At 49.3% G+C, this 18316-nt stretch overlaps 1 protein-coding gene across 1 annotated transcript in view; it reads left to right on the top strand.

Moving 5' to 3' along the window:
* Window positions 1-18316, top strand: part of STAT4 (signal transducer and activator of transcription 4) — a 95127-nt gene that overhangs the window by 36896 nt on the left and 39915 nt on the right. Inside the window, exons 6-10 of the mRNA XM_038749048.1 lie at window positions 1222-1307; window positions 6424-6575; window positions 6766-6924; window positions 13053-13145; window positions 15234-15293. Coding sequence (XP_038604976.1) covers window positions 1222-1307; window positions 6424-6575; window positions 6766-6924; window positions 13053-13145; window positions 15234-15293 — 550 coding nt within the window. The remainder of the gene's footprint in view (window positions 1-1221; window positions 1308-6423; window positions 6576-6765; window positions 6925-13052; window positions 13146-15233; window positions 15294-18316) is intronic.

Below are 18316 nucleotides of genomic sequence, written 5' to 3'. Positions count from 1 at the left end.
TTATATTTTGTCTGCTATCTATCCCAGTGCTCAGTAATAATAATAATAATGATGGCATTTATTAAGCGCTTACTATGTGCAAAGCACAATGCTTGGCACCTAATAAGTGCTTAACAAATACCACATTCATTACTATTACTTAAGCAAGTTCTTAGCATAATGCACAGCACCCAGTGGGAAAATACAGATCCTACTATTGTTACTTTAGACCGCAAATTCAAGAAATATAATTTAGAGACGGATCCTGGGGGGGGTGGGAATGAGGTCGAAGGAGGCGGGGATTGAATGTTCGACTTCCTTGGGGCAATCGGAAGGGAAATTTCGTTAGCCATGGTTCCAGGAGGGGTCCAGGGAATGGGTTTTCCCATCCCCAAGTTAGCCGGGCGGTGCTCACCACATCTGCTGAGCTACAGGCCGCAATTGCAGCAGGAGGGACTTGGGAAGCACAGAAGGAAGGACTTTTTTTTTTTTAATGGCATTTATTATGCGCTTACTATGTGCAAAGCACTGTTCTAAGCGCTGGGGAGGTTAAAGGTGATCAGGTTGTCCCACGGGGGACTCACAGTTCTAATCCCCATTTTACAGATGAGGTAACTGAGGCCCAGAGAAGTGAAGTGACTTGCCCAAAGTCACACAGCCGACGGTTGGAGGAGCCGGGATTTGAACCCATGACCTCTGACTCCAAAGCCCGGGCTCTTTTCCACCGAGCCACGCTGCTTCTCTGGCTAGGAACCTAAATGGGCCAGAAATCGGGGTCCTGGCCCCAGCCTGTCCCTCCGTCCCCAGGCCAGGTCCCAGCTCTGCCACCCGGCTCTTGGAAATGCGGGAAAGGATGCCCTAGTATCCAGGAAATCACCTCCCTCTCCCCCCACAGAGGGAGAGCTTGGGCCAGGGAATGTGTCTCTTTATTATTGTATTGTCCTCTCCCAAGTGCTTAGTACAGTGCTCTGCACACGGTAAGTGCTCAATAAATATGATTGAATGAATGAAGGTATGAACTAACTCACAAACGGATGGATTTTCTGGCAGGCCTTGCCGGGAATTCCAGGAAACAAGATGTTGGGGGGCGAGTGGGAATGGGAAGTCTGATTGCTAGGAGGGTCCCGCTCCCCCGGGGCTCCCCAGCTCCCGCTTCCTCTCGCCTCCGGACCGTGGACCGCCTGCCCTGCGGACCCCAGGGCCACCCTCTGTCCCCCACCCTCCACCCTTGTCTTCTCGCAGACCAAGGCGACAAGAACAGTGTCCTCATGAAGCAAGAAGTTGTAGCCCTGCAGGGCATGCTCAACACTCTGGACTTCAAGAGAAAGGTGGGGAGTGCTCTGCACACAGTAAGCGCTCAATAAATACGATTGATTGATTGAGGGGGCGGCCTCCGGACCCCCAGACCCCTTCCCAGGGCTGCTCGGGGCCCATTGCTCCAGCAGGGGCTGCGGGGGGAACGGGGCATCTAATAATAATAATAATAATTGTGGTATTGGTTAAGCGTTTACTATGTGCCCGACACTGTACTGAGCCCTGGGGTGGATACAAGCAAATCAGGTTGGACGCCGTCCCTGTCCCATGTGGGACTCCCAGCCTCAATCCCCATTTTACAGATGAGGGAACTGAGGCCCAGAGAATAATCATAATAATAATGGCATTTATTAAGTGCTTACTATGTGCAAAACACTGTTCTAAACGCTGGGGAGGTTACAAGGTGATCAGGTGGGCCCACGGGGGGCTCACAGTCTTCATCCTCAGCGTGGCTCAGTGGAAAGAGCCCAGGCTTTGGAGTCAGAGGGCATGGGTTCAAATCCCAGCTCCGCCAATTGTCAGCTGGGTGACCTTGGGCAAGTCACTTCACTTCTCTGTGCCTCAGTTCCCTCATCTGTCAAATGGGGATGAAGACTGTGAGCCCCCCGTGGGACAACCTGGTCACCTTGTAACCTCCCCAGCGCTTAGAACAGTGCTTTGCACATAGTAAGCGCTTAATAAATGTCATTATTATTATTATTATTATCCCCATTTTACAGATGAGGTAACAGAGGCACAGAGAAGTGAAGTGACTTGCCCAAAGTCACACAGCTGACAATTGGCGGAGCCGGGATTTGAACCCCTGACCTCTGACTCCAAAGCCCGGGCTCTTTCCACTGAGAAGTGACTTGCCCAAAGTCACCCAGCAGACAAGTGGAAGAGCCGGAATTAGAACCCATGACTTTCTGACTCCTAAGCCCGGGCTCTATCCACTATGCCATGCTGCTTCTCAATAATGAGAATAATAAGAACAACAGCAACAAAAATAATAATAATAATGATTGTGGTATTTGTTAAGCGCTTACTACGTGCCGGGCACTGTTCTAAACACTGAGGTAGGTACAGAGCAATCAGGTTGGACACAGTTCCTGTCCCACATGGGGCTCACAGACTCAATCTCCATTGTACAGATGAGGTCACTGAGGCAGAGAGAAGTGAAGTGATTTGCCCAAGGTCACACAGCAGACAAGTGGCGGAGCTGGGATTAGAACCCAGGGCCTCTGACTCCCAGGCCTGTTTATAATAGCATTTATTAAGCGCTTACTATGTGCAAAGCACTGTTCTAAGCGCTGGGGAGGTTCCAAGGTGATCAGGTTGTCCCACGGGGGGCTCACAATCTTCATCCCCATTTTACAGATGAGGGAACTGAGGCCCAGAGAAGTGAAGCGACTTGCCCAAAGTCACACAGCTGGCAATTGGCGGAGCCGGGATTCGAACCCATGACCTCTGACTCCAAAGCCCGGGCTCTTTCCACTGAGCCACGCTGGTTCCCACCTGTTCTCTATCCACTAGGCCACCCCGCCAGCTTTTCATTTGCAGAGTTGTGGGGGTCTCTGTGCCAAGCTACATATTGGGGGGGAGTGGATTCGGGGAGATCAGAACCACCCCCTGTCCCTCGCCGATCTGACCATTAAAGAGAGTGGCGATCGGAGCCCCATTTTACTGATGAGGAAACTGAGGCCCACAGAGGTCAAGTGGCCCGCAGTGGGTCCAAGGGGCAGAGCGTGGCCGGGCCCCAGGCCGCTGTCCACCAGAAATTCTGGGAAACAGGAGGGGAAGAGCCTGGTGTAGTGGAAAAGCCCGAGCCTGTGAGTCAGAAGGTCATGGGTTCTAATCCCGGCTCCGCCACCTGTCTGCTGTGGTACCTTGGGCAAGTCGCTTTCACTTCTCCGGGCCTCACTTCCCTCATCTGTAAAATGGGGATGAAGACTGTGAGCCCCACATGGGACAGGGACTGTGTCCAACTCGATTTGCTTGTATCCACCCCAGCGCGTCTGGCTCATAGTAAGCACTTAACAAATACCGCAGTAATTATTATTCATCATCATCATCATCATCATCAATCGTATTTATTGAGCGCTTACTGTGTGCAGAGCACTGTACTAAGCGCTTGGGAAGTCCAAGTCGGCAACATATAGAGACAGTCCCTACCCAACAGTGGGCTCACAGTCTGAAAGGGGGAGACGGAGAACAAAACCAAACATACTAGCAAAATAAAATAAATAGAATAGATATGTACAAGTAAAATAAATAAATAAGTAAATAGAGTAATAAATATGTACAAACAGATATACATATATACAGGTGCTGTGGGGAAGGGAAGGAGGTAAGGTTGGGGGGGGATGGAGAGGGGGATGAGGGGGATATAAATAATATATAAATAAATAATAATAGTAAATATTGTAATATTTATATAATATAATATAATATAAGATAATATTATAATATAATATAATATAATATAATATAATATAATATAATATAATATAATATAACTGCATTATATTATAATATTATATTATATTATATTATAATGTGGTGTGATATGATATAATATAATATTATATTATATTATAATATGATATTATAATATTATATTATATTATAATGTGATGTGATATGGTATAATATGATATAATATAATAAATATAATATGATATGATTATTATAATATTAAATAAATAAAAAATATTATTATTTATTGAGCGCCTACTGCATCCAGTAGAGTGCAGGGAGCCAACCCCAGGTCAGCCTTGTGCTCACGGCAGCAGTCATTTGGTTCCCCGTAGATATTATTGACCTGCAGAAAGAAAAGAGCATGGACACGCCTTAGGCTAGCGGACCGTTTCTCATTTGTGCCAACCCAGAATTATTCGTGACCGCTCACACTTACCTATTAATTAATTAATTATGATATTTGTTAAGTGCTTACTATGTGCCAGGCAGTGTTCTAAGCGCTGGGGTAGATACAAGGCAATCAGTTTTGTTATGTTGTCTGTCTCCCCCTTCTAGACTGTGAGCCTGTTGTTGGGTAGGGACCGTCTCTATATGTGGCCGACTTGGACTTCCCAAGCGCTTAGTCCAGTGCTCTGCACACAGTAAGCGCTCAATAAATACTGTTGGGTAGGGACTGTCTCTATATGTTGCCAATTTGTACTTCCCAAGCGCTTAGTACAGTGCTCTGCACGTAGTAAGCGCTCAATAAATACGATTGATGATGAATAAATGCGATTGAATGAATGAATGATTCAGGTTGTGCCCCGTGGGGCTCACGGTCTTCATCCCCATTTTACAGATGAGGGAACTGAGGCCCAGAGAAGTGAAGTGACTTGCCCGAGGTCACACAGCAGACAAGTGGCAGAGCCGGGATTAGAACCCACGTCCTCTGACTCCCAAATCCATGCCCTTTCCACTAAGCCATGCTGCTTCTCTGTTGAGAAATGTGTTTAGGCGACACTTCCCCCAGCGCTTTGAACAGTGCTGTGCACATAGTAAGCGCTTAACAAATGCCATCATTATTATTATTATTATTATTATAACTGCTGTGTGATCTTGGATAAGGCACCCAACTTCTCTGGGCCTCAATTTCTTCCTCTGTAAAATTTGTAGGAAGAGTCCAATCCACTGACCCTTTATCCACCCCAGTGCTGAGCACAGCGTTTAGCCCAGAGCGAGAGCTCCCTGAACCCCCTCATTGCTCCGGTCAGACCCGGGACCCTGGGGTCATTTTTGGCTCTCCGTGGGCATAAGGACAAGCCGTCAACAGTCCAAAGTCACGAGAAGCAGCGTGGCTCAGTGGCTAGAGCCCGGGTTTGGGAGTCAGAGGTCATGGGTTCAAATCCCAGCTCCGCCGCTTGCCAGCTGTGTGACCTCGGGCAAGTCACTTCACTTCTGTGCTTCCGTTATCTCATCTGTAAAATGGGGATTAAGATTGTGAGCCTCACGTGGGACCACCTGATCACCTCGTATCCTCCCCAGCGCTTAGAACAGTGCTTTGCCCATAGTAAGCGCTTAACAAATACCAAAATTATTATTATTATTATTCTCACTGGCTGAAATGGACTCGGGAATAATGGGGATTATTAATCAATCAATCAATCAATCGTATTTATTGAGTGCTTACTGTGTGCAGAGCACTGTACTAAGCACTTGGGAAGTACAAGTTGGCAACATATAGAGCCAGTCCCTACCCAACAGTGGGCTCAATTATTATTATTATTATTAGAGAAGCAGCGTGGCTCAGTGGAAAGAGCCCGGGCTTTGGAGTCCGAGGTCATGGGTTCAAATCCCAGCTCTGCCAACCGTCAGCTGTGTGGCTTTGGGCAAGTCACTTCACTTCTCTGGGCCTCAGTTACCTCATCTGGAAAATGGGGATCAAAACCGTGAGCCCCCCGGGGGACAACCTGATTATCTTGTAATCTCCCCAGCGCTTGGAACAGTGCTTTGCACATAGTAAGTGCTTAACAAATACCATTATTATTATTATGGGGGGGCAGGGGGCGTGTGGCTCTGTAGCCAGCTGAAGGACGCTCCCCATGCGATTTTAGACTGTGAGCCCACTGTTGGGTAGGGACCGTCTCTATATGTTGCCAACTTGGACTTCCCAAGCACTTAGTACAGTGCTCTGCATTCATTCATTCATTCAATCGTATTTATTGAGCGCTTACTGTGTGCAGAGCACTGTACTAAGCGCTTGGGAAGTACAAGTCAGCGACATATAGAGATGGTCCCTACCCAACAACGGGCTCCCAGTCTAGAAGGGGGAGACAGACAACAAAACAAAACACGGAGACAGGTGTCAAGTCGTCAGAAGAAATAGAAATTCATTCATTCAATCGTATTTATTGAGCGCTTACTGTGTGCAGAGCACTGTACTATACGCTTGGGAAGTACAAGTCGGCAACATATAGAGACGGTCCCTACCCAACAGTGGGCTCACAGTCTAGAAGGGGCAGACGGACAACAAAACCAAACACGTGGACAGGTGTCAAGTCGTCAGAATAAGTAGAAGTAAAGCTAGATGCACTCTGCACCCGGTAAGCGCTCAATAAATACGATTGATGATGATTTTTGCCCCTCGGCCGGGATCGGGCCCTCTGACCCCGACCCCCTGACCGTCTGCCGGCCCAGGAAGTCCTGGCCAAGATGGCGCAGGTGGTGAACGAGGTGGGCGCGCTGATGGACGGCCTGCTGGTGGAAGAGTTGCTGGACTGGAAGCGGAGGCAGCAGATCGCCTGCATTGGGGGGCCGCTGCCCGGCGGGCTGGACCAGCTGCAGAACTGGTGAGCCCCCGGCTCCGGCCTCCGGCCCCTGGCCCAGAGGGGTCAAGGGGCTTGGGGTGGGGGGCGGCGGCGGGTCTGGGCTGTCAATCAGTGGTCAGGGGCCTCGGCGGTGGGGACCCCGGGAAGTCGGGGGCATCCAAAGGAGGCCACGTGGCTGGGCTGACCGTCCCCGTGTCCCCCGCCCCGGCAGTTTCACGCCGCTGGCGGAGACCCTGTTCCAGGTGCGCCGGCAGCTGGACAAGCTGGACGAGCTGTTCACCAAGGTGACCTACGATGGCGACCCCATCCCGCTGCAGAGGCCGCACCTGCAGGACAGGGCCGATTTCCTCACCTACAGCCTCTTTCGGAAGTACGTGCCCCCTCGGCCCGCCCGGGACCTGGGCACGGCCCCTCGCTGGTGGACTTTTAGACCGTGAGCCCACTGTTGGGTAGGGACTGTCTCTATATGTTGCCAATTTGTACTTCCCAAGCGCTTAGTACAGTGCTCTGCACCCAGTAAGCGCTCAATAAATACGATCGATGATGATGATGATGATGACTCCCGGCTTCCCGGCCCTCACGGGAACCTGGGGGTTGCCCTCGTCCTCCCAAACCCCCTCCCTATTGGAGGCAGTAATAATAATAATGATGGCATTTGTTAAGCGCTTACTATATGCAAAGCACTGTTCTAAGCGCTGGGGGGGATACGAGGCGATCAGGTTGTCCCATGTGGGGCTCACAGTCTTCACCCCCATTTTGCAGATGAGGTAACTGAGGCACCGCGAAGCGAAGTGACTTGCCCAAAGTCACACAGCTGGCAGTTGGCGGAGCCTGGATTTGAACCCATGACCTCTGACTCCCAAGCCCTGACTTGCCCAAAATCACACAGCTGACAGTTGGCGGAGCCTGGATTTGAACCCATGACCTCTGATTCCCAAGCCCGGGCTGTTTCCATTGAGCCAAGCTTCTTCTCAAATAATAATGATGGTATTTGTTAAGCGCTTACTATATACAAAGCACTGTTCTAAGCACTGGGGGGGATACGAGGCGATCAGGTTGTCCCATGTGGGGCTCACAGTCTTCACCCCCATTTTGCAGATGAGGTAACTGAGGCACCGCGAAGCGAAGTGACTTGCCCAAAGTCACACAGCTGGCAGTTGGCGGAGCCTGGATTTGAACCCATGACCTCTGACTCCCAAGCCCTGACTTGCCCAAAATCACACAGCTGACAGTTGGCGGAGCCTGGATTTGAACCCATGACCTCTGACTCCCAAGCCCGGGCTCTTTCCATTGAGCCAAGCTGCTTCTCAATAATAATGATGGTATTTGTTAAGCGCTTACTATGTGCAAAGCACTGTTCTAAGCTCTGGGGGGATGCAAGGTGATCAGGTTGTCCCACCCGGGGCTCACGGTCTTCATCCCCATTTTCCAGATGAGGTCACTGAGGCCCAGAGAAGTGACGTGACTTGCCCAAAGTCGCACAGCTGACAATTGGCGGAGTCGGGATTTGAACTCATGACCTCTGACTCCCAAGCCCGGGCTCTTTCCACCGAGCCACGCTGCGATCACCCCGCTGACCGGGAAGCGCGGGCTCCTTGCCCCACCCCGGCTGAGCAGGACGCTGGGGGTGGCACCAGCCCGGGGGTCGCTTGTTGCCAACTTTGTACTTCCCAAGCGCTTAGTACAGTGCTCTGCACACAGTAAGCGCTCAATAAATACGATTCCCCTCCCTCCCCCTGCGGCCCCTTTCCCACGGAGTTGTATTTTCCAGCCCGGATGACCGTTTCCTGATGCCTCGGAAGTGGCGGCATTTCCTGAGAACTCCATTCAGTTATTTGGGCCCAGTTGCAGTGGGTGGCCTTGTTTTGAGAAGAGAGAGCGTGGCCTAGTGAAAAAGAGCTCAGGCTTCGGACTCAGAAGCCCTGGGTTTACGTCCGGGTTCCACCGCAAACCCGCTGCGTGACCTTGGGCAAGTCGCTTCACTTCTCTGTACCTCAGTTCCCTCATCCACAAAATGGGGATTCCGCTGCTTTGCACATAGCGCTTAATAAATGCCATCATCATTATTATTTCCTCGTGCTTAGACCGTGAGCCCCGTGAAGGACCCGATGATCTAGCATCTGCCACGGCGCTTCGTACAGTGCTCGGCACCAAGTGCTAAACAACCGCAGTTATTGTTATTAGTTGACATTTTCTCTCCGTGGCTTTGATCAATAAATCAATCAATCAGTCGTATTTATTGAGCGCTTACTGTGTGCAGAGCACTGTACTAAGAGCTTGGGAAGTACAAATTGGCAACACATAGAGACAGTCCCTACCCAACAGTGGGCTCACAGGCTAAAAGGGGGAGACAGAGAACAGAACCAAACATACCAACAAAATAAAATAAATAGGATAGAAATGTACAAGTAAAATAAATAAATAAATAAATAAATAAATAAATAAATAAATAAATAAATAAATAGAGTAATGAATATGTACAACCATATATACATATATACAGGTGCTGTGGGGAAGGGAAGGAGGTAAGGCAGGGGGGATGGAGAGGGGGACGAGGGGGAGAGGAAGGAAGGGGCTCAGTGTGGGAAGGCCTCCTGGAGGAGGTGAGCTCTCAGCAGGGCCTTGAAGGGAGGAAGAGAGCGAGCTTGGCGGATGGGCAGAGGGATTGGGGGCATTCCAGGCCCGGAGGATGACGTGGGCCGGGGGTCGATGGCGGGACAGGCGAGAACGAGGTACGGTGAGGAGATTAGCGGTGGAGGAGCAGAAGGTGCGGGCTGGGCTGGAGAAGCAGAGAAGGGAGGTGAGGTAGGAGGGGGCGAGGTGATGGACAGCCTTGAAGCCCAGGGTGAGGAGTTTCTGAATGTTCACTAAATCCCTTTCAGTAGTAGTAATGGGATTTATTAAGCGTTTACCGTGGGCTGAGCACTGTGCTAAGTGCTGGGAACGTGCACAGGCGGGAGGTATACGGACCCTGTCCCACAAGGGCTCACCATCTTTGAATATAGACATGGGGGGAGGACTGGAGACAGACAACAGCGAAACACCGAAACAGCCTAAAGGGACAAGGACAAATATGCACTTCACATAATGAAAACAAAAGCGAGTAGGGAGCTGCCGGGTAGAGGAGCAGAACTTCTCCTCTTGATCCCGAGTCCAAAGCGGCGACTTCCGCAGCCACCGGCCTTCCCGAGGATCTAGGAGGCCCCGTGCTCCAGGTGCCGCCCTTTCCTGCCAGGATGGTGACGACTGTGAGCCCGCTGTTGGGTAGGGACCGTCTCTAGATGTTGCCAACTTGGACTTCCCAAGCGCTTAGTCCAGTGCTCTGCACACAGTAAGCGCTCAATAAATACGATTGATTGATTGACCGGATCCCCGGCCGGGCATTCAGCAGGGTCAGCATCCAGTCTGTCGAGCAATTTATTAGAATGAACCCGTCTATGTCGCAAAATAGTGGGATGACTCTATAGTAGAGGGAAAAAAATCAACCGGATTTAATCAATCAATCAATCAATCGTATTTATTGAGCACTTACTGTGTGCAGAGCACTATACTAAGCACTTGGGAAGTACAAGTCGGCAACACATAGAGACGGTCCCTACCCAACAGCGGGCTCACAGTCTAGAAGGGGGAGACAGACAACAAAACCAAACGTACTAACAAAATAAAATAAATAGAATAGATATGTACAAGTAAGATAAATAAATAGTGATAACCAAAACCAAAAAATGAATTTAAGTTCAACAATAAGTTTATTTCTCAATACTTTACATTGCCCGTAAACTTATTAGCTACTCATAAGAGGGTCAGCCCTTATGAGTAAGGAGACAACCTCTAATAGAGGGAAATTTTATTATAATACATATAGTAGTGGCTCAGTGGAAAGAGCCCGGGCTTTGGAGTCAGAGCTCGTGGGTTCGAATCCTGGCTCCGCCACCTGTCTGCTGTGTGACCTTGGGCAAGTCACTTAACTTCTCTGAGCTCCAGTTCCCTCATCTGTAAAATGGGGATTAAGACTGTGAGCCCCACATGGGACAATCTGATCACCTTGTATCCCCCCCAGCGCTTAGAACAGTGCTTCACACATAGTAACCGCTTAACAAATGCCATCATCATCATCATTATTATTATTATTATTAAAGGCAGTCACCAATTAAAAAAGCGTTAAAGCTGAAATTTTAACCACAGCCGTCAGATCTAGTGGAAAGAACCTGGGTTTAGGAGTCAGAAGGACCCTAGTTCGAATCCTGACTCTGTCACACAATAATGATGGCATTTGTTAAGCACTTACTATATGCCAAGCACTGTTCTAAGCACTGGGGTTCGCAACGTTAACCCCCATTTTCCAGATGAGGGAACTGAGGTTCAGAGAATAATAATAATAATAATAATGATGGCATTTATTAAGTGCTTACTATGTGCAAAGCACTGTTCTAAGCGCTGGGGAGGTTACAAGGTGATTAGGTTGGGGCCCACAGTCTTAATCCCCATTTTACAGATGAGGTAACTGAGGCCCAGAGAAGTGAAGTGACTTGCCCAAAGTCACACAGCTGACCATTGGTGGAGCCGGGATTTGAACCCATGACCTGTGACTCCAAAGCCCGAGCTCTTTCCACGGAGCCACGCGGCTTGACTTGCCCAAGGTCCCACAGCAAACTAAATGGCGAAGCCAGAATTAGAACCCACGACTTTCTGACTCCCAAGCTTCTGCTCTATCCACTAAGCCACACTGCTTCTCTGCTGCCACATGTCTGCTGTGTGACCTTGAGAAAGTCACTTGCACTTCTCTGGGCCTCAGTTCCCTCATCTGTAAAATTCATTCATTCATTCATTCAATCGTATTGATCGAGCGCTTGCTGTGTGCAGAGCACTGTACTAAGCGCTTGGGAAGGGAACATATGGAGACGGTCCCTACCCGACAACGGGCTCAGAGTCTAGAAGGGGGAGACAGACAACAAAACAGAACATGTGAATGGGTGTCAAGTCATCAGAATAAATAGAAGTAAAGCTAAATTTAATCCAAATTAAATTAAAGTAAAATGGGGATGAAGACTGTGAGCCCCATGTGGGACAGGGGCCCTGCCCAACCTGATTAACAGAGAAGCAGCGTGGCTCAGTGGAAAGAGCAAGGGCTTTGGGGTCAGAGGTCATGGGTTCAAATCCCGGCTCCGATAATTGTCAGCTGTGTGACTTTGAGCAAGTCACTTCACTCTCTGGGCCTCAGTTACCTCATCTGTAAAATGGGGATGAAGACTGTGAGCCCCCTGTGGGACAACCTGATCACCTTGTAACCTCCCCAGGGCTTAGAACAGTGCTTTGCACATAGTAAGCGCTTAATAAATGCCATTATTATTATTATTAACTGGCATTTACCCCAGCGTTTAGAGCAGCGCTTGACACATAGCAAGCTCTTTACAAGCACCGTAATTATTATTAACTGCTTGCCGGGCAGGTCACTTTACTTCTCTGGGCCTCAGTTTCCTCAACTGTAAAATGGGGATTCAATCCCTGTTCTCCCTCCTACTTAGCCCTTGAGCCAGCTGGGGGACTTTGTCCGACCTAATTAACTTGTACCTTTCAACTGTGCTTGCCACGTGTTAAGCGCTTAAGAGAACTTAACTTCTCCGTGCCTCACTTCCCTCATCTGTAAAATGGGGATGAAGACTGTGAGCCCCCCGTGGGACAACCTGATCACCTTGTAACCTCCCCAGCACTTAGAACAGTGCTTTGCACATAGTAAGCGCTTAATAAATGCCATTATTATTAACTGGCATTTACCCCAGCGCTTAGAACAGCGCTTGACGCATAGCAAGCGCTTTACAAGCACCGTAATTATTATTAACTGCTTGCCGGGCAGGTCACTTTACTTCTCTGGGCCTCAGTTTCCTCAGCTGTAAAATGGGGATTCAATCCCTGTTCTCCCTCCTACTTAGCCCTTGAGCCACCTGGGGGACTTTGTCCGACCTAATTAACTTGTACCTTGCAGCTGTGCTTGCCACGTGTTAAGCGCTTAAGAGAACTTAACTTCTCCGTGCCTCAGTTCCCTCATCTGTAAAATGGGGATTAAGACTGTGAGCCCCCCGTGGGACAACCTGATCACCTTGTAACCTCCCCCGCGTTTAGAACAGTGCTTTGCCCATAGTAAGCACGGGGAAGCAGCATGGCTCAGTGGAAAGAGCCCGGGCTTTGGAGTCAGAGGTCATGGGTTTGAATCCCGGCTCCGCCACATGCCTGCTGGGTGACCTTGGGCAAGTCACTTCACTTCTCCGGGCCTCAGTGACCTCATCTGTAAAACGGGGATGAAGACTGTGAGCCCCGCGTGGGACAACCTGATCAGCTCGTATCCACCCCAGCGCTTAGAAGGGCACAGAGTAAGCGCTTAATAAATGCCATCATTATTATTATTATTAAGCGCTTAATAAATGCCGTCAGAAAAAAAAACAATAAAAACCAGAAAACCGAAAAAAACGAAACGCTGTTGCCCCCGTTTCCTTTCGCCAGCTCTCTCGTGGTTGAGCGACAGCCCTGCATGCCCACTCACCCTCAGAGGCCGATGGTCCTGAAGACCCTCATCCAGTTCACCGTGAAACTAAGGTCAGTCGGTCGGTCAGCCGGTGCTATTTCCTGAGCGCTTGCGGTGTGCAAGGCACTGTACTGAGCGCCTGGGAGAGGACAACACAGCAACAGACGCATTTCCCCACCCACAGTGAGCTTTCGGGCCTAGAGGGAGGCGAGGGCACGGCCCGGCCCTGTCGGACTGGCGCGGGGGGATTGGCCATCATCATCATCAATCGTATTTATTGAGCGCTTACTACGTGCAGAGCACTGTACTAAGCGCTTGGGAAGTACAGATTGGCAACATATAGAGACAGTCCCTACCCAACAGTGGGCTCACGGTCTAAAAGACCGTGCAACTCACTGGAAATGCAGCGGGAACTGCCCCCTTATTGGACGCCAATTCCTGGGCTGTGCCACCCCGGGGCCACGGTTTGGGCCACCGCGCCGCAGTGGATGCCGGTTGCAGTGCGGTAATAGTAACAGTGACGATGGCGGTGTTCGTTAAGCGCTTACTACGTGCCCGGCACTGTTCTAAGCGCCGGAACTCACTGGAGACGCAGTGGGGTGGGCAGCGTAGTGGATGCCAAGTGTGGTGTGGCAGCAGCTCACTGGGGATGCGGTGGAAGCTGACTGGTGGCAGTGCAGGGACTCACGAGGGGGTCTCGGAGGCCGTGGGAGCTTGTCAGGGGAGAACAGGGACGCCCAGACAGTCAATCACCTTTTTTGAGCGCTTACTACACAATAATAATCATAATTTTGACATTTGTTAAGCGCTTACTATGTGCCAAGCACCGTTCTAAGCGCTGGGGGAGATACAAGGTCATCGGGTTGTCCCACGTGGGGCTCACAGAAGCAGCATGGCTCAGTGGAAAGAGCCCGGGCTTTGGAGTCCGAGGTCGTGGGTTCAAATCCGGGCTCCGCCAGCTGTCAGCTGTGTGACTTCGGGCAGGTCACTTCACTTCTCTGGGCCCCAGTTCCCTCATCTGGAAAATGGGGATTAAAACTGTGAGCGCCCTGTGGGACAACCTGATCACCTTGTAACCTCCCCAGCGCTTAGAACAGTGCTTTGCGCATAGTAAGCGCTTAACAAATACCATAATTATTATTATTAATCTAGACTGTGAGACCACTGTTGGGTAGGGACCGTCTCTATATGTTGCCAACTTGTACTTCCTAAGCGCTTAGTACAGTGCTCTGCACACGGTAAGCGCTCAATAAATACGATTGAATGAATTAATCCCCATTTTCCAGATGAGGTACTGAGGCCCAGAGAAGTGAAGCTGACAGTTGGTGGAGCCGGGATTTGAACTCATGACCTCTGACTCCAAAGCCCGTGCTCTTTCCGCTGAGCCACGCTGCTTCTCCGTAGAATACTGTACTGAGCGCTTGAGAGAGGATGATACAGCCGAGTTGATATCTCCCAGTCGGAGACTGAAGTGTCGAGCGGCCTGTGGGTGGCTCAGAGATCATTCATTCATTCAATCGGATGTATCGACCGCTTACTGAGCGCAGAGCACTGTACTAAGCGCTCGGGAGAGTGTAATACGTCTCCCCCAACCCTCACAGAGACCGTGTTCTTCTCCCTCCTTTCAGAATGCTGATTAAACTGCCCGAGCTGAGCTGCCTGCTCAAAGTGAAAGCCACCATAATAATAATAATAATGATGATAGCATTTATTAGGCGCTTACTATGTGCAAAGCACTGCTCTAAGCGCTGGGGAGGTTACAAGGTGATCAGGTTGTCCCATGGAGGGGGCTCACAGTCTTAATCCCCATTTTACAGATGAGGGAACTGAGGCCCAGAGAAGTGAAGTGACTTGCCCACGGTCACACAGCTGACAGTTGGCAGAGCCGGGATTTGAACCCATGACTTCTGACTCCAAAGCCCGGGCTCTTTCCGCCGAGCCACGCTGCTTCTCCGTAGAATACTGTACTGAGCGCTTGAGAGAGGATGATACAGCCGGGTTGATATCTCCCACTCGGAGACTGAAGTGTCGAGAGGCCTGTGGGTGGCTCAGAGATCATTCAATCGGATGTATTGACCGCTTACTGAGCGCAGAGCACTGTACTAAGCACTCGGGAGAGTGCAATACGTTTCCCCCAACCCTCTTCTCCCCCCTTTCAGGATGCTGATTAAACTGCCGGAGCTGAGCTGCCAGCTCAAAGTGAAAGCCACCATCGACAGGTAGGCATCGCCCCTCCGGGCCGGGGGGTGTTTATCGGGGTAACGGCCGAATCATCATCATCAATCGTATTTATTGAGCGATTACTATGTGCCGAGCACTGTACTAAGCGCTTGGGAAGTACAAATTGCCGCTCCCATCCCTTCGACCAGCGGATGAACCTCCCTCCCTGGCCCAGCCCACTGTTGGGTAGGGACTGTCTCTATGTGTTGCCAATTTGTATTTCCCAAGCGCTTAGTACAGTGCTCTGCACATAGTAAGCGCTCAATAAATACGATTGATTGATTGATTGATTGGAGTCTTTACAAACTCACCGGGTTGTTGAGAATTACGGATTTTTCTCCATCAGATTTTCTCCATCAGTAAGCGCTCAATACGATTGGATGAATATTTATTCTATTTTGTTAATATATTTTGTTGTCTGTCTCCCCGTACATATTTATTCTATTTATTTTATTTTGTTAATAGGTTTTGTTCTCTGTCTCCCCCTTCTAGACTGTGAGCCCACTGTTGGGTAGGGACCGTCTCTGTACGTTGCCAACTTGGACTTCCCCAGCGCTTAGTACAGTGCTCTGCCCACAGTAAGCGCTCAATAAATGCGATTGAATGAATGAATGAATGCTTTGCACGTAGTAAGCGCTTAACAAGTTCCATTATTATTATTATAAATGAAATTCATTGATTAAGTAGTGGATCATTAAAAAATCTCATTGTAGCTAGTAGTTTGACTTCTTTGTCACCAAATTTTTTTTTTAACCAAAGCTAATCACAGTAACAAGAGGTTCAAATTTTATTTCTTTTCCCCACCACAAGCCACTTGGCTGTACTCTGCCCACTGTGGCTGCCAACCTGTACTTCCCAAGCGCTTAGTACAGTGCTCTGCACACAGTAAGCGCTCAATAAATACGATTGAATGAATGAATGAATGAATCAGACTATGTGCTATGTGTTAAGAGGCAAATCACTTTAATAGAGGTTAAATCTGGAAATCATGCACACACGGTGATTTAAATGAAATCAAATTGATTGCATTCACTGGGTCCCTGTTGCCTGCAGAGCCCAAGCCTGGGGTGGGCAGGGATTGTCTCTATTGCTGAATTGTATTTTCCAAGCGCTTAGTACAGTGCCCTGCACACAGTAAGCGCTCAGTAAATACAATTGAATGAATGAATGAATAATAATAATAATAATAATGGCATTTATTAAGCGCTTACTATGTGCAAAACACTGTTCTAAGTGCTGGGGAGGTTACAAGGTGATCAGGTTGTCCCACGGGGGGCTCACAGTCTTCATCCCCATTTGACAGATGAGGGAACTGAGGCCCAGAGAAGTGAAGTGACTTGCCCAAAGTCACACAGCTGACAAGTGGTGGAGCCGGGATTTGAACCCACGACCTCTGACTCCAAAGCCCGGGCTCTTTCCACTGAGCCACGCTGCTTTGTGAATACTTTGTGCAGAACGCTGTACTGGGCACCTACTGTCCGCAGAGTGCTAAAGTCTTCTAGACTGTGAGCCCACTGTTGGGTAGGGACCGTCTCTATATGTTGCCAACTTGTACTTCCCAAGCGCTTAGTACAGTGCCCTGCACACAGTAAGCACTCAGTAAATATGATTGAATGAATGAATGAATGAATACTTTGTGCAGAACACTGTACTGGGCACCTACTGTCCACAGAGTGCTAAAGTCTTCTAGACTGTGAGCCCACTGTTGGGTGGGGACCGTCTCTATATGTTGCCAACTTGTACTTCCCAAGCGCTTAGTACAGTGCCCTGCACACAGTAAGCACTCAGTAAATACAATTGAATGAATGGACGAATGAATACTTTGTGCAGAACGCTGTACTGGGCACCTACTGTCCGCAGAGTGCTAAAGTCTTCTAGACTGTGAGCCCACTGTTGGGTGGGGACCGTCTCTATATGTTGCCAACTTGTACTTCCCAAGCGCTTAGTACAGTGCCCTGCACACAGTAAGCACTCAGTAAATACAATTGAATGAATGGACGAATGAATACTTTGTGCAGAACGCTGTACTGGGCACCTACTGTCCGCAGAGTGCTAAAGTCTTCTAGACTGTGAGCCCACTGTTGGGTGGGGACTGTCTCTATATGTTGCCAACTTGTACTTCCCCAGCGCTTAGTACAGTGCCCTGCACACAGTAAGCACTCAGTAAATACGATTGATTGAATGAATGAATGAATACTTTGTGCAGAACGCTGTACTGGGCACCTACTGTCCGCAGAGTGCTAAAGTCTTCTAGACTGTGAGCCCACTGTTGGGTGGGGACCGTCTCTATATGTTGCCAACTTGTACTTCCCCAGCGCTTAGTACAGTGCCCTGCACACAGTAAGCACTCAGTAAATACAATTGAATGAATGAACGAATGAATACTTTGTGCAGAACGCTGTACTGGGCACCTACTGTCCGCAGAGTGCTAAAGTCTTCTAGACTGTGAGCCCACTGTTGGGTGGGGACCGTCTCTATATGTTGCCAACTCGTACTTCCCCAGCGCTTAGTACAGTGCCCTGCACACAGTAAGCACTCAGTAAATATGATTGAATGAATGAATGAATGAATGAATATTTTGTGCAGAACGCTGTACTGGGCACCTACTGTCCGCAGAGTGCTAAAGTCTTCTAGACTGTGAGCCCACTGTTGGGTAGGGACCGTCTCTATATGTTGCCAACTTGTACTTCCCCAGCGCTTAGTACAGTGCTCTGCACGCAGTAAGCGCTCAATAAATACGATTGATTGATTGATTGCTATACTGGGCGTCTTCTATGTGCATGTGTTCTCCTGGGCAGAGAGTGCTGTATTGGGTGCCTTCTTTGTGCAGAGCACTGTTGTGGGCACCTACCTCCAGTGTGGTGAGAGCTGTACTGAGCGCTTGGCAGAGAATACCGAGACCAAAGCGAGGCCGCTACCCCGAAGGAGGCTACGGTTATCATAGAGTTGTTGCCAACTTGTACTTCCCAAGCACTTAGTACAGTGCTCTGCACACAGTAAGCGCTCAATAAATACGATTGAT

This window comes from Tachyglossus aculeatus, chromosome 7 (genome assembly GCF_015852505.1).
Source record: "Tachyglossus aculeatus isolate mTacAcu1 chromosome 7, mTacAcu1.pri, whole genome shotgun sequence".
Classification (NCBI taxonomy): domain Eukaryota; kingdom Metazoa; phylum Chordata; class Mammalia; order Monotremata; family Tachyglossidae; genus Tachyglossus; species Tachyglossus aculeatus.
This window is presented reverse-complemented; position numbering and strand designations above follow the sequence as displayed.